Genomic DNA, 17,338 nt, shown 5'->3' with positions numbered 1-17,338 from the left:
ACTCACGTGGTGCTTCGGCTAAGGAGCATGCAATTTGTGAAACAGCTGACATGCTTTGCTTATAAGCATCGAGGGATTAATTCTGATTGGATAAACTTTTCAGTTTTTTGCTATTCATTTGTTGATGAATTAGGAGTGGAAAGCGATTGAAAATACATAGGCAAAAAGGTGAATGAGAATGAAAGGATGAAAAAATATTTATTTGTTATGCATGTTATGCCAGCAGAGAAGGCTTTGCTGGCCCTGAGAAATCACCACTGGTATCACACATATTAGCTTGGTTACTTTTTAAGGTTAGCTACACCTGGGAGCCTGGGTAGCTCAGTGAGTATTGACGTTGACTACCACCCCTGGAGTCACGGGTTTGAATCCAGGATGTGCAGAGTGACTCCAGCCAGGTCTCCTAAGCAACTAAATTGGCCCAGTTGCTAGGGAGGGTAGAGTCACATGGGGTGATTAGTGGTTCCCCCTCTCAATGGGGTGCATGGTAAGTTGTGTGTGGATTGCAGAGAATAGTATGAGCCTCCACATGCTGTGAGTCTCCATGGTATCATGCACAGCAAGCCACATGATAAGATGTGTGGATTGACTGTCTCAGAAGCGGAGGCAATTGAGACTTGTCCTCTGCCACCTGGATTGAGGTGAGTAACAACACCACCACGAGAACATAGTAAGTAATGGGAATTGGGCATGCCAAAAATTGGGGAGAAAAGGGGATTTATTATTAAATAAATAAATAAAAAATAAAAAAGATTAGCTACACCCTGGTAAATGGTCCTGAATTGTAATTTTTTATACAAATATAATGGCATTCATATACAAACACAAAACTGCTCAGTATCGGCCGATACCTAAAACTAGGTACTTTGTATCGGTCTTCAAAAATTGGTATCGGTGTGACTTTTGTTTAAATGGTAGTTCCACCTCACGAAATTCTAGCAGTGCAAAGCTTGCATATTGCAACTCTGCGTCGTTGTCACTCAGTTCAAAGTAATTCCACACAAGAGACATTTTCTTTTAACACACAGCATGATTTCTGTCTGACACATTTATTCCATCCTCTTTTGATTGGCAGGAGATAATTGGCCCCGATTATTGGGGTTATTGTGAAGCTAAAGAGTTATTGTGAAGCTATTGAGTTATTGTGAAGCTGTAAGCTCAGAAGGGTTGACAATTAAAAGCCTTCCCTGAGACTGAAGATCCCAGTTCCCTGTGTCCTCCTTCCCTCCCTGTGTGAAGTTTTGCTTCACCCCCAAAAAGGTGTTAAGATGAAATATCAGTACCATGATTATGACAGGAAGTATTTAGGACAGCGAGCTGGCAACAATTGTATTTGGTAAATTGGCTTGGCGGATACTTCTGAATTGTTCTTCCCCCCCAAAAGCTGTATAGAGATTTACACGTTTGTTTGAAGGTGCGTTCTTGTACGATGGCTGGTCGAGGGGGCTACATTTTGATTCAACAGGTGACCTCCACTCATCATGGAAGTGGATGGGGTCATGGCATTCGCACAGGGAAGGTGAGAATGAGAGTTGGCTTGCGCTGCGTTTGAAAGGGAGGGCTCCCGCTGCGATTCAAATGAGAGACTGCTCAACGAGAGAGTGGTTTAGCTCGTGGCATTCGAACGGGTAAGCCCAGCATGCATTCGAACAGGGTCCACTCTGCATCCGAACGGAAAAGCCCACTCAGCACTTCGAAAGAGAGAGCCCACTATACGTGTGAACATGAGTGGGCTCACAAAACATTCGAACGGGAGAGCTCTTACTGCAATTAGAACGGGAGGACTCTGGTTTAAATATATACACACACACATATATGCACACACGCACATACATACGCACACCTGCGCACGTGAACACATATGCGTGCATGCATGTAGGATGTATCGAGATGACAGTGGTTGGTAACATGAGTGATAGAGACAGGTGATACTGATAGGGGGATTAGCTGATTAGTGATTTATGAGCTTTCCTGATGTGGAAACAATTGGTGCAGCTGTGATATGCATCTGAGGACCAGCAACCAAGAGATTGAATTTGTTGTTTGGCAGGGAAGCCAGATTGGAGGAGGACTGATTTTAGGAGCTTTTGGAACCAGAATCTTGAAGCTGCATGGTTATCATCGGCGAATAGCGGATCAAGAGGGGACTTAGATTGGTAAGGTTGGATAGGGGTGGACAAGTTGAAAATGAAATCGAATGCCCATTTTATCTTAATCTGTTTGCTTGTTTAATGAAGAATCTGATGTTTCGTTTATCTATAATTTGCAGGTCTGAGAAGGTGGGATGAATGTTGGGATCGAACTGTGTATTTCGGCTCTGCGTTTCTGAGCAACGCAGAGCTGAAAGGCCAGGATAAACATAGCGTCAAACGTGCAAGCTGTGTTTACTGAATGGTAATGAAGGCGGAGGGTGGTTAGGCATTTGTTAAGATATCAATGGTTAGAGGCATTCTGGTGCCCAAGTGTTTAATGAGCAGAAGAAATTTGGGGTTATTGATTGCTGGGGCAGACTTGCCGAAGGACGCCGTTTGGATAGCCTTTGGTGGTATCTGGTTAAATGTCTTTGAATTGGTTTAGGAAAGGAGTGAAATGGTGAAATTGATATGCTGTGGTAGAACCGTTATTAAGTGCAATATATATATAATCCGTCAAATTTGGTGAAGGAAACGCCAAATCGAGGGTTGACAGAAGTGCTAGATTGTGGTAAACTGCATTGGAACAGCTTTCGAAGGCAGCCTCGTGCGAGGGCCTGCTCTGGGTGGAAAGCTTGGACAAAGGACCTTGACGTGGCTATAGGGGGCTGTACTGTTGATATTTGCATCTAATCAGCCAGTTTATGGGGACAGTCCTACGTAAGGGCCCGAGCCGGGTGGAAGGTTTAGATTAAAGGACCTGTGTACGGCCGTAGGGAGTTGTACCATAGGTATACGGTCAGATTGGCTGGCTTGCAGAAGTAGCCTCACTCAATAGACTACCCATAGATGGGGAAATATGGTGCTTTGAGAACAACAAGAGGAGGTGGTGACCGCCATCACCTGTAATGCTCGCTGCAGCTGCTGAGAAGCGAAGACAAAGGGCTTCGGCGGAAGCATGGTAAAATGCTGCTGTGGCTGTAGAGTAAGTGGACCTCCTGCAGGAGCAGAGTTTAGAATGCTGTTTCCGCAGTGGATTTAGTATTTGGGGGCATAGTAAAGGGGCTCCTGTGGGAGCGCTGTGGTTTTTTCCATTGCTATGTTTAAATGTTTGCCATCTTTGGCTGCTTGGAAGGTAAAAGTGAAAGCAAGAGGAAAACCTGTGAACAATTTTGTTGAAGGGATTTTAGATGGGCTCTCGTAGAGACCTGCTGGAAGTAATATGGGTGAAATCCTTGTGGATGGCGCAATTTCAAGCGTTTCTGTAGAAACTACAAAATATTCATATTAGGTGAAACTTATGCACATTTAATAATCATAAGAAATCTGTGAGAAGGCCACTGGAGTGTGGGCTGCACTTGCACCAGTAGAGGGGTAACCTCAGGCTGCTAATGCTTATTTGAGGGGAAAACATGTGGACTGCTAATGCTTATTAGAGAGAAAAGCATGCAGTCGACGTTTCGAGGACAGAGAGAGAGAGAAGAGAAAATAAATATTAGTAACATTTAGAAAAAATGTGACCAGCAGCATAAATTATATATGAAAAGAGAGTTGCAGCTTTGCAATGCATACAGAAATGCAGGAGAAATGTGCTGGGAAATACAGTACATCTCAGTAAACAATGTGAAAAAACAGCATAAAATTATCTGAGAAATAAGAGCTTTGGCTCTGTGCTGCATACTGATATTCAAATGGACTTGCAATCACTTGTAGTCATTTGCTCCTTAGGAGTATGACTGCCACCTGCTGTACAATATACCTCTTGCATAGGAAATGCATCGCATAGCAATAATGAACAGCATGAAATTATCTAGGAATAAATTGAGTTGCAACTCTGCACTGGATTGATTTTACTTGTGTGAATTGTTTGTCCTGACGGGAGGAGGGAAGGTCATATTATAGTGTAAAGATGAGTGGACGTTTGTAGCAGCACTTGCTTCATGTTATCGAGCTCGAATGCTGAGAGCCGAGACACGTTGCAGGATGATTATGAATGAGTTGGGACATGGCCTCTTGCGGAGCCGAATTCCGATATTCATGTTAGAATATGGCAAACAATCACTGGATAGAGCATGCCCTAAACGAGCAACACGGCGAGGCAGTGAGGCTGACAATACTGGGGGTTGAAATGGTGGTTGGATTGAATAGTTAATCTTTGTTTCTCTCGCCAAATAAAAATGGAACTCTAATGGCATGAAGCCTTAACGGCAACCGTTCGCGGAGGCAGCTCGCACTGCTTTCTGGGTGGAAAGTTTAGATAAGCAAACATATGAGCAATCGCAGAGAGCTGTTTCACATTTTTAAAGAGCCGGAGCAAACAGTTTGCGGAAGCATCTTCCCGCTATAAACTGCCTTGGCGAATGGAGCATAGAAAGAAAAACGGTAAAAAATATAACACAGCGTGGTAGCCATCAATACTGCTAAAAACAAATGAGCTGCTGTGGCAGCTTTTGTTGAATAATGAGATTGTTTGGATGAAAGAGCTGTTTTGATTAAGGTGAAAAAGTCCTCCTTGAGCGGGGAGGAAACCTGGGCATGAGACCGCCCAGGTTTCTGAGGGGTGGAAGTGGGGTTTGGGGGTAGGAGAGAGAGAGAGAGAGAGAGAGAGAGAGAGAGAGAGAGAAGACAGAGAGAGAGACTCCGGATCACTGCTTCCTGGAAACACCCCATGTAGTCCTCGACCAGCTGGATCGCTTCCTCCAGTGATGCTGGACGGTGGCACTGGACCCACTCTGCCTCCCATGGGGCAGCTGGGCGACGAATTGTTCCAGAACCACTTTGTCTACGATATCCTGGGCGTCGCGGGGTTCCCCTGCCAGCAACCATTTCCGGCAGGCATCCCGGAGCTACTGGCAATCAGGTGGCTGTGTTTGCCCAGTTTCAGGGCATGGAAGTGCTCTCGGCTCTGTTCGGGGGTCTGGCCAACCTGTTACAGAATGGCTCTCTTCAATTCTGCATACACGAGGAGGTTGGCTGCCACAAGCTGCACTTCCCCGGAGAGTAGTGGTAACAGTCGAGCCGCCCACTGGTCAGGCGGCCATTCCCACACCTCAGCTGTCTTCTCGAAGAGATCGAGTTACACTTTGGGACCGTCGGCCGGCCTCATTTTGACAAGGGTGACTGGTTGGACAGCCAGGGTGGGCTCCAGGGCTGCAGCAGCAACCCCCTCGTGCCTGACCAGGGTCCAGAACGCCTATCGGTTCTCTGCTTGGGCCTGGAGTTGAAAACGCTGCTCCTGCTCCAGCCACAGCATGACGAGGGCCTGATGTTGGGTTTGCTGGATGCCGGCGAGGGTTTTGATCACCTCTCCCAGTGGTGAGGACTCCATGACGACATGTCTCCTCATCCTGGGTTTCGGCACCAGTGTGACAAAACTCCAAGTACAGGTATGGGAAGGAGGAGACAGGGAGTAGTGACATGCTATAGGTAACGCTTTATTTCTCTTCTGTGCAGCAGATGCACTCTTTTCAGGTTCTTTCACTCAGTTCAATAATTCACTCTCAAAAAATAAAAAAACTTCTTTACAAACACTCAATAACCTTGGTACACACAATGTCAGCAGTTGGCAATGCTGCACACTCGTTCTCCCTCTTCTAACGTGTTCAGTGGTTTTAAGGCATTTCTCCGCTATCACTGTAATAAGAAACAGTTGTTAGAAATCATGTCAACCAGTTTGACGAGCCACACCACTCCCTCTCTCCCGCAGACAGACACACGACCACGCCTCCATCACCACAGTCACTTACATACAGTTGACTTAGGTGAGCGATAAGTCAGTGAATGATAGTCCCAAAAAATGATGCACCTACAGTTTGTAAGTAGTAATGAAGTTCATCCAGATGAAATTGATCATAGTAACCACTGTGCTTGGATGTGCTTACTGTCAGCCTGGTATGTCCCTTTGGAGGCTGTCAACCACATGGAAGAGTGGTGCAGTGGATTGTGCACAGAGATGTGTGACGAGGAGGAGGGTGGGGCTGGGCCGTGACTATGCACGCCCGGCCCCCAATCGGACTAATCAGCCGAGGAGAGGGATAAGTGCGGCGAAAGCAGACTGCCGCATTTGCTGCACTTATCCCTCTCTTCGGCTGATTAGCCCGATTGGGGGTAAATCAAAAACGCATTAGTCAGAGCTAGGGATGAGCTTTTTTGAGTTATTTTGTAATCAAGTAATCTAACCCACAAAAAATGAGTAAATAATTACTCGTAAATTAAAATGGAAGTTAAAATTATTAAGTATAACTCTATTTCAAAATGAATGGGATAACTTAAACTATGCTTTTCCTTTTGAGGGGGTGAATTGAACAAATGCATTAATAAAAAATAAAAAAACAGTACACAGTAAAAACAGTTTAAAAACAGTTTCACACACCAGCAGCTCACACATTAACCAATACTGTCGGCATTAGGGTAATACACAGATATAAACTTTGAGTCTACTGTCTACATACTATTAAAAAAAAATAAAAAAAATATTTCACATATTATTCAGAAAAATAAGTAGCTTTTTAACTTGTCTTTTCTGGTGTGCATGTGGTTTATGTCTAAAACTATTTGGTTTAATTTAGAGTAAATCTGACTAATAATTCAATCCGACTTCAATTAATAGACCTTGAATTTAGACAAAGGTTTCAATCAGTTTCTGATCATCATTTTAGATACGATATTAATTTGGGGCTTTATTAATTTTGGGCTTTTGATTACTTGATAGGTCTTCATTTTATTTATTCATTCATTAGGAACCTGATATCGTTTAGAGTAATACAGCAGCCAAATTAATATGCAGATATCACGATCATGCGGTTGCCAGTTCACTCTAATTCAGCGGTTGCGAGGTTAACTAATATCATTAAGTCAGGCTGTCTACTGCTTGCTCATAACTAAATGATAGTTTGGCTAAGTCATGTACATACAATTTACTTAGGTGAGCGATAAGTCAGTGACTGATGGTCCCCCAAATAAATATGCACCTACTGTTTCTCTCATTCATAGGCTGCAGTAATATTCTTATCCTGGTCATACACTTTCTGTGACCTCAGATTTCACTAATCTACTGGAAATAATGAGTTCAGGAGAATTGTGGATAATCAAAATGAACAATTTATTTGCCACGTAGGATTAAAACTTTACATCAAAAAATCAATCAAAGCGAATTTACAAATGATCAGAATAAACATAATAGATCACAACTCAGAGAAATACACCTGGCAGTAGAACGACACATAGTAACAGTGTGGGAGATCTGAATTACAGATTTCTCCCAAAAGCTTTTGCTAACTCTCCTTAAATATCCAGACCTGAAGGATAATTGCAACACATGGAAACAACAGACAATTAAATTGGAATTTGGAACTGAAAAGAACCCTACTACTTGAGGTGTTTGGGAATAATTTGAATTCAAGACCCCATGAAGGCACACCCCAACAGCAGAGACATAATTTCTGTAAATCCTAAAATCTTTCTTATGACTAAGTCAACTGCTGTGGTAATTAGACCAATGTACCAGTCAGTCTTAGACCTTTTGAATGATACCAAACATGCATAGTTACACTCTTTGTATACAGCAGATATGGTATTTTTGTACATACAGATCTTAGGTGGGTTTGAGATAATTCTATGATGAGAAGGAGAGTGGGTGAAGGGAACATATGTGGAAGGACAACAGTGAGGCAATTTACACTCAGTGGGGTCTGTTGCTTCAGTTAGAGATACTAACTTCTTATGCTGATTTTCTCAGAGATATTTGTTTACTTTTCTCATGAAGCGATGCTCACTGAGCCCAGATGACTTAGCACACACTTTGCATGACTCCAACAAGAACTGAATACCAATAGTGTATAATTCAATAATAATCAAAGCATTACAAGTATTACCAGACTTGGCTTTACCTTAAAGCACAGACGCCATTACATCTTCTCTCATTCAGCACCTGACCTGAACAACATGCATATCCACAGCGCCCCCAGTGGACTCAATTGTTACTGCAGGTGATGCGTGAAATGTAGTTGTAGCCTTATTTTGTTATTAAGAGCGACTCTTTGAATTTACACATAACGGATATTCTGCACTCTCCTTGCTCTTTCTGATGTTTTATAACACTGAAGAAAACAAATCCCACATGAATTTTCTTGACAAACTATTTACTTGACATCACTATGACTACTTGCGCAATTCCTATTTACATGTTTCTGTAGAGGCCCTGATTGTTTGAAACTTCTACCACATGAAGAGCATTTGTATGGTTTCTGTCCAGTATGAATTCTCCCACGTGTTTTCAAGCCTTGTGACCGAGTGAAACTCTTTACAAAGTGTGAGCACTTGTATGGTTTCTCTCCAGTATGGATTCTCTCGTGTCTTTTTAGGTTTACTGACTGAGTGAAACTCTTTTCACAGTATGGGCACGTGTAAGGTTTCTCTCCAGTATGAATTCTCTCGTGTTTTTTCAGGTTTTGTGACTGATTGAATCTCTTTCCACAGTGTGAGCACTTGTAAGGTTTCTCTCCAGTATGAATTATTTGGTGATCTGTCAAGTCGCTGGCTGTAGTAAAGGTTTCCCCACATTCAAAGCACATATGAGCACCCACACTGGTATGTATTTTATGGTGCCTTTTTAAAAACAAATTCTCTCTTGTGTGAATTCTTGTGTGCAGTTTAAGATGTTGTTTTTGTGTGAAACTTTTTCCACACTGATGGCATGTGTAAGGCTTCTCTCCTGTATGAATCCTTGTGTGCAATTTAAGATGTTGTTTTTGTGTGAAACTTTTTCCACACAGATGGCATGTGTAAGGCTTCTCTCCAGAGTGAAATCTCATGTGTATTCTAAGATAATCTTTACTTCTGAAACTTTTTCCACACTGATGGCACGTGTAGGGCTTCTTTCCAGTATGAACTCTCATGTGTACTCTAAGGTAATTTTTATTTGTGAAACTCTTTCCACACAGACAGCATGTGAAAGGCTTCTCTCCAGTGTGAATCGTTACGTGTACATTAAGTTTTCCTTTACATGTGAAACTTTTTCCACACTGATGACACGTGAAAGGTTTCTCTCCAGTGTGAACTCTCATGTGTATATTAAGCCAGCTTTTACTTGTGAAATTCTTTCCACACTGAGAGCAGGTGACAGATTTCTTGGCTGTTCTTCTTTGAGGCTTTTTTGGTGAGCAATTTCTTTTAGTCTTCGAGCCACTCAAGGAGTTTTCTCCAGTTGTGAAATCATGGTGTTTCTGATACTGAATTTTCTCCTCCACTTCAATCAGCTCTTGACTTTCCTCTTTCACTTCCACCAGCTCTACAATGAACACATGAAAATGAATCAATTCAAGAGGGACAAGTGTGAAAAACTAAACTGAACTCAAATTTAATGGCACAACACAAATCTCCACAGTGTATTTTTGATTTTCACTATGTAAAAGGTATACATTTATACCAGGGATACTCAAACTTCTATGGCAAGAGATCTGCTTTTTAGGAGTCAAACACAGAAGGTGCTGTTGCCCTTAATGTATCCGTTAGTATACTTCTTCTTCCCCAATGAGAGTCTATGGCAGCTCTATGAACGCTACATAGGAAAATGATGAAATTTGGCACACTAATAGGAGTGGGCATGAATAGCCCCCATACCAAATTTGGGACCCCTAGGACAAACTCTATGGTGCCACCACCAGTTAAAAAATGCACTTTTCTTTTGTGCATATCTTCTGAACCATTTGTCAGATAATGTTTTTTGCATCTAATTACTCTTCTCCTGAAGATTCAAATGGAAAATGGAAATATCGAATTTTGATTTTTGACTTTTTTGAAAAGTTCAGTTAACAGCACTAACAAGGTCAACGTAAAACAGGAAGTGAGGCTATATCTCGGCAATGCTTTATCCTATCGAAACAAAACGTGGTATGCTTCATTAGGACTATGATCTGAGGATTCATGCCAAGTTTGGTGATAGCGCCACATAAGGCTCAAGAAATGTAAAAAATATCTTCTTTTTTTTTGCTCTAAACTTTTAAACTGTATGTCCTAAAATCATGAGGTTGATGTCTATGGATTCTGTGGGTTATGCGGATTTCAACAATACATTTTTTCCCCCATATCAGCCATTTAGTCTCTCCGCCATTCTGAATTTTATGAAAAAGTGATATATCTTTTAAAAGTGTTGTCTGATTTAAAAGAAAATTGGCAGGCATCATCAACATTATGTTCTGAGGATATCCGAGCAATTTAGAAACATCAGCACCTATACTCTAATCTCAGCATACCTCTTTGCCATCAGTCAGCTTTGTCAACTGAGTGGCACAGTGTGTAAAGTACTTGGGAGTAGTTTTAAAGGTTGTGGTTCAATACCCACCCACCTAGAACAGTGTTACAGTTGAATTTATTTTGTATTAGAGGTCTTTGTATTGTGCTAACTGAATGTTTGCAGGGATAAACCCAAATAATTTTTACTTGTAGATATTCTCTTTGTTCTTCTTCTATTGTTTTCTGATATATATATATATATATATAAGTTTTATTAAAAATATGTCTTTTGAATGCTTTAACAAATTTATATGAAAATTGGAATGCATAATTGAAATCATGTCCTGAGGATGCCAGAGTAGTTTGGAGAAAGTGCCACCTATGTTTCAAAAGATAACCAACTGCTCTGTATGCTGGCTCAATCCTTGGTATGTCTCTTTGCCAACAATCAGCCATGTCAACTGAGTAGCACAGGGTGTTCAGTACTGGGTTATAATTCCAAAAGTCATGGGCTTGATCCCTGCCTAGACAAGCCATCTGGATTGATTATTTTGTATGGTATTCAATGAATGGTTGCAGGTTTAATCAAATTTTGATTGTCATCCTGGTGAATCTTTGTTGAAACATTCATCCAGATGAAATTGATCATGGTAACCACTGTGCTTGGATGTGCTTACTGTCAGCCTGGTATGTCCCTTTAGAGGCTATCATTCACATGGAAGAATGGTGCAGTGGATTGTCCACAGAGATATAATACAGAAAGTGCATGTTCGAAATCTACTTGGGTTGACTCATAAATCAGTGAGATATTTGGCTGATGCATTGGTTCATCTCTTTACTTTTTAGTAAATAAAAATGCATTAGTCAGAGCAAGGTATGAGCTTTTTTGAGTTATTTTGTAATCAAGTACTCTAACCCACTAAAAATGAGTAATTGATGACTCGTAAATTAAAATGGACATTAAAAATAACAAGTATAACTCTATTTCAAAATGGGATAACTTCAACAAACTATGCTTTTCTTTTTTTTTTGGGGGGGGGGGGGGGGTGGTGGTGAAATTAACAAAATGCATTAATAAAAAATAAAAAAACAGTACACAGTAAAAACAGTTTAAAAAATGTTTAATTCACACGCAGCTTCCATATAAACCAATACTGTCGGCATTAGGGTAATGCACAGATACTTTGAGTCTACTGTTTACATACTATCACATTTTATTATTATTTCACATTATTATTCAGAAAAACAAGTAGTGAAACTTGGCTTTTTAACTTGTCTTTTCTGGTGTGCATGTGGTTTTACGTCTTAAACTATTTGGTTTAATGTAGAGTAAATCTGACTAATAATTAAATTCGACTCCAATTAATAGACCTTGAATTTAGACAAAGGTTTCAATCAGTTTCTGATCATCCTTTTAGATACGATATTAATTTGGGGCTTTTGATTACTTGGTAGGTCTTCATTTGAATTATTTGTTCATTAGGAACCCGATGTCACTTGGAGTAATACAGCAGCCAAATTAATATGCAGATCTTACGATCACGAGGTTGCCAGTTCACTCTAATTCAGCGGTTGCGAGGTTAACTAATATCATTAAGTCAGGCTGTCTACTGCTTACTCATAACTAAATGATAGTTTTGCTTAGTCACGTACATACAATTTACTTAGGTGAGCGATAAGTCAGTGACTGACTGTCCTCCCAAAAAATATGCACCTACTGTTTCTCTTATTCATAGGCTGCAGTAATATTCTTATCCTGGTCATACACTTTCTGTGACATCAGATTTCACTAATCTACTGGAAATTACGAGTTCAGGAGAATTGTGAATAATCAAAATGAACAATTTATTTGCCACATAGGATTAAAACTTTACATCAGAAAATCAATCAAAGCGAATTTACAAATGATCAGAATAAACATAATAAATTACAACTCAGAGAAATACACCTGGCAGTAGAACGACACATAGTAACAGTGCGGGAGATCTGAATTACAGATTTCTCCCAGAAGCTTTTGCTAACTCTCCTTAAATATCCAGACCTGAAGGATAACTGCATCACATGGAAACAATAGACAATTAAATTGGAATTTGGAACTGAAAAGAACCCTACTACTTGAGGTGTTTGGGAATAATTTGAATTCAAGACCCCATGAAGGCACACCCCAACAGCAGAGACATAATTTCTGTAAATCCTAAAATCTTTCTTATGACTAAGTCAACTGCTGTGGTAATTAGACCAATGTACCAGTCAGTCTTAGACCTTTTGAATGATACCAAACATGCATAGTTACACTCTTTGTATACAGCAGATATGGTATTTTTGTACATACAGATCTTAGGTGGGTTTGAGATAATTCTATGATGAGAAGGAGAGTGGGTGAAGGGAACATATGTGGAAGGACAACAGTGAGGCAATTTACACTCAGTGGGGTCTGTTGCTTCAGTTAGAGATACTAACTTCTTATGCTGATTTTCTCAGAGATATTTGTTTACTTTTCTCATGAAGCGATGCTCACTGAGCCCAGATGACTTGGCACAGACTTGCACCTTGGATGACTCTGACAAAACTGAATACCAATAGAGTATAATTCAATAATAATCAAAACATTACAAGTATTACCAGACTTGGCTTTACCTTAAAGCACAGACGCCATCACATCTTCTCTCATTCAACACCTGAACCAGTGGTTCCCGACCCTGTTCCTGGAGGCCCCCCAACACTGCACATTTTGTTTATCTCCCTTTTCTGACACACCCAATTCAGGTCTTGGAGTCTCCACTAACGAGCTGATGAGTTGAATCAGGTGTGTTTGTTTAGGGAGATATCCAAAATGTGTAGTGTTGGGGGAACTCCAGGTACAGGGTTGGGAACCACTGACCTGAACAACACGCATAACCACAGCACTCCCAGTGGACTCAACTGTTACTGCGGGTGATGCGTGAAATGTAGTCTTATTTTGTTATTAAGAGCGACTCTTTGAACTTACACATAATGCATATTCTGCACACTCCTTGCTCTTTCTGATGTTTATAACACTGAAGAAAACAAATCCCACATGAATTTTCTTGACAAACTATTTACTTGACATCACTATGACTACTTGCGCAATTCCTATTTACATGTTTCTGTAGAGGCCCTGATTGTTTGAAACTTCTACCACATGAAGAGCAGTTGTATGGTTTCTGTCCAGTATGAATTCTCTCACGTGTTTTCAAGCCTTGCGACCTAGTGAAACTCTTTACAAAGTGTGAGCACTTATATGGTTTCTCTCCAGTATGGATTCTCTCATGTCTTTTTAGGTTATCTGACTGAGTGAAACTCTTTTCACAGTGTGAGCACTTGTATGGTTTCTCTCTGGTATGGATTCTCTCGTGTCTTTTTAGGTTTACTGACTGGGTGAAACTCTTTTCACAGTATGGGCACATGTAAGGTTTCTCTCCAGTATGAATTCTCTCGTGTTTTTTCAGGCTTTGTGACTGAGTGAAACTCTTTCCACAGTGTGAGCACTTGTATGGTTTCTCTCCAGTATGAATTATTTGGTGATCTGTCAAGTCGCTGGCTGTAGTAAAGGTTTCCCCACATTCAAAGCACATATGAGCACCCACACTGGTATGTATTTTATGGTGCCTTTTTAAAAACAAATTCTCTCTTGTGTGAATTCTTGTGTGCAGTTTAAGATGTTGTTTTTGTGTGAAACTTTTTCCACACTGATGGCATGTGTAAGGCTTCTCTCCTGTATGAATCCTTGTGTGCAATTTAAGATGTTGTTTTTGTGTGAAACTTTTTCCACACAGATGGCATGTGTAAGGCTTCTCTCCAGAGTGAAATCTCATGTGTATTCTAAGATAATCTTTACTTCTGAAACTTTTTCCACACTGATGGCACGTGTAGGGCTTCTTTCCAGTATGAACTCTCATGTGTACTCTAAGGTAATTTTTATTTGTGAAACCCTTTCCACATTGACAGCATGTGAAAGGCTTCTCTCCAGTGTGAATCGTTACGTGTACATTAAGTTTTCCTTTACATGTGAAACTTTTTCCACACTGATGGCACGTGAAAGGTTTCTCTCCTGTGTGAACTCTCATGTGTATATTAAGCCAGCTTTTACTTGTGAAACTCTTTCCACACAGACAGCATGTGAAAGGTTTCTCTCCAGTGTGAATCGTTACGTGTACATTAAGTTTTCCTTTACATGTGAAACTTTTTCCACACTGATGGCACGTGAAAGGTTTCTCTCCTGTGTGAACTCTCATGTGTATATTAAGCCAGCTTTTACTTGTGAAATTCTTTCCACACTGAGAGCAGGTGACAGATTTCTTGGCTGTTCTTCTTTGAGGCTTTTTTGGTGAGCAATTTCTTTCAGTCTTCAAGACACTCAAAGAGTTTTCTCCAGTTGTGAAATCATGGTGTTTCTGATACTGAAATTTCTCCTCCACTTCAATCAGCTCTTGACTTTCCTCTTTCACTTCCAACAGCTCTACAATGAACACATGAAAATGAATCAATTCAAGAGGGACAAATGTGGAAAAACTAAACTGAAAAATGTAATGGCACAACACAAATCTCCACAGTGTATTTTTGATTTTCACTATGTAAAAGGTATACGTTTATACCAGGGATACTCAAACTTCTATGGCAAGAGATCTGCTTTTTAGGGACCAAACACAGAAGGTGCTGTTGCCCTTAATGTATCCGTTAGTATACTTCTTCCTCCCCAATGGGAGTCTATGGCAGCTCTATGAACGCTACATAGGAAAATGATGAAATGTGGCACACTTATAGAAGTGGGCAAGAATAGCCCCCATACCAAATTTGGGACCCCTAGGACAAACTCTATGGTGCCACCACCAGTTAAAAAATGCACTTTTCTTTTGTGCATATCTTTTGAACCGTTTGTCAGAGAATGTTTTTTGCATCTAATTACTCTTCTCCTGAAGATTCAAATGGAAAATGGAAATATCGAATTTTGATTTTCTACTTTTTTGATAAGTTCAGTTAACAAAACTAACAAAGTCAACGTAAAACAGGAAGTGAGGCTATATCTCGGTAATGCTTTATCCTATCGAAACAAAACGTGGTATGCTTCATTAGGACTATGATCTGAGGATTCATGCAAAGTTTGTTGATAGCGCCACATAAGGCTCAAGAAATGTAAAAAATATCTTCTTTTTTTTGCTCTAAACTTTTAAACTGCATGTCCTAAAATCATGAGGTTGATGTCTATGGATTCTGTGGGTTATGCGGATTTCAACAATAAATATTTTTCCCCATATCAGCCATTTAGTCTCTCCAACATACTGAATTTGATGAAAAAGTGATATATCTTTAAATGTGTTGTCCGATTTAAAAGAAAATTGGCATGCATCATCGACATTATGTTCTAAGGATATCCAAGCAATTTAGAAACATCAGCACCTATACTCTAATCTCAGCATACCCCTTTGCCATCAGTCAGCTTTGTCAACTGAGTGGCACAGTGTGTAAAGTACTTGGGAGTAGTCCAAAGGTTGTGGTTTGATACCCACCCACCTAGAACAGTGTTACAGTTGAATTTATTTTGTATTAGAGGTCTTTGTATTGTGCTAACTGAATGATTGCAGGGATAAACCCAAATAATTTTTACTTGTAGGTATTTTCTTTGTTCTTCTTCTATTGTTTTCTGATATATATATATATATATATATATATATATATATATATATATATATATATATATATATATATATATATATATATGTTTTATTTAAAATATATCTTTTGAATGCATTACCAAATTTATATGAAAGTTGGTATGAAATCACGTCCTGAGGATACCAGAGTAGTTTGGAGAAAGTGCCACCTATGCTTCAAAAGATAACCAACTGCTCTGCATGCTGGCTCAATCCTTGGTATGTCTCTTTGCCAATAATCAGCCATGTCAACTGAGTAGCACAGGGTGTGCAGTTCTGGGTTATAGTTATGAAGGTCATGGGTTTGATCCCCACCTAGGCAAGCCATCTGGATTGTTTTTTTTGTATGGTATTCAATGAATGGTTGCAGGTGTAATCAAATTTTGATTGTCATCCTGTTGAATCTTTGTTGAAAAGTTCATCCAGGTGAAATTGACCATGATAACCACTGTGCTTGGATGTGCTTACTGTCAGCCTGGTATGTCCATTTGGAGGCTAGCATTCACATGGAAGAATGGTGCAGTGGATTGTGCACAGAGATATAATACAGAAAAGTGCTGGTTTGAAACCTGCCTGGATTGACTCAAACTAGTGAGATGTTTGGCTGATGCATTGGTTCAGCTTTTTAGTAAATAAAAAATGCATTAGTCAAAGCTAGGGATGAGCTTTTTTTAGTTATTTTGAAATCAAGTACTCTAACCCACAAAAAATGAGTCACTGATTACTCATAAATTAAATGGAAGTTCAAAATGGGATAAACTATGCTTTTGTTTTGTTAAGTTGTTTAGTGGGGGGTGGGGGTGAAATAAAAAGCATTAATAAAAATAAAACAGTTAAAAAAAACCATTTTCATTCACCCGCAGCTTACATTAAAAGCAATATTGTCGGCATTAGGGTAATGCTATTATTTAGAAATACAAGTGAAACTTGGCTTTTTATCTTGTCTTTTCTGGTGTGCATGTGTAAGTAAATCTGACTCCAATTAATAGACCTCGAATTTAGACAAGGGTTTCAATCAATTTCTGATCATCACTTTAGATATGATATTAATTTGGGGCTTTTGATTACTTGGTAGGTCTTCATTTGAATTATTTGTTCATTAGGAACCCGATGCCGCTTAGAGTAATACGCCAGCCAAATTAATATGCAGATCTTACGATCACAAGGTTGCCAGTTCACTCTAATTCAGCGGTTGCGAGGTTAACTAATATCATTACGTCAGGCTGTCTACTGCTTACTCATAACTAAATGATAGTTTTGCTTAGTCACGTACATACAATTTACTTTGGTGAGCAATAAGTC

At 39.9% G+C, this 17,338-nt stretch overlaps 1 protein-coding gene across 4 annotated transcripts in view; it reads right to left on the bottom strand.

Moving 5' to 3' along the window:
• Positions 1-12,195: 12,195 nt before the first annotated feature.
• The window catches only part of LOC127418586 (gastrula zinc finger protein XlCGF57.1-like), a 29,765-nt gene continuing 24,622 nt past the window's right edge, over positions 12,196-17,338 (bottom strand). For all 4 annotated transcript variants that reach the window (XM_051659213.1, XM_051659211.1, XM_051659210.1 and 1 more), the window contains exon 3: positions 12,196-14,844. In XM_051659213.1, coding sequence (XP_051515173.1) covers positions 13,445-14,844 — 1,400 coding nt within the window. In that variant the 3' untranslated portion in view covers positions 12,196-13,444. The remainder of the gene's footprint in view (positions 14,845-17,338) is intronic.

Source organism: Myxocyprinus asiaticus, chromosome 28 (genome assembly GCF_019703515.2).
Source record: "Myxocyprinus asiaticus isolate MX2 ecotype Aquarium Trade chromosome 28, UBuf_Myxa_2, whole genome shotgun sequence".
NCBI lineage: Eukaryota > Metazoa > Chordata > Actinopteri > Cypriniformes > Catostomidae > Myxocyprinus > Myxocyprinus asiaticus.
Note: the sequence above shows the minus strand (reverse complement) of the source record. Positions and strands in the feature narration are given on the sequence as shown.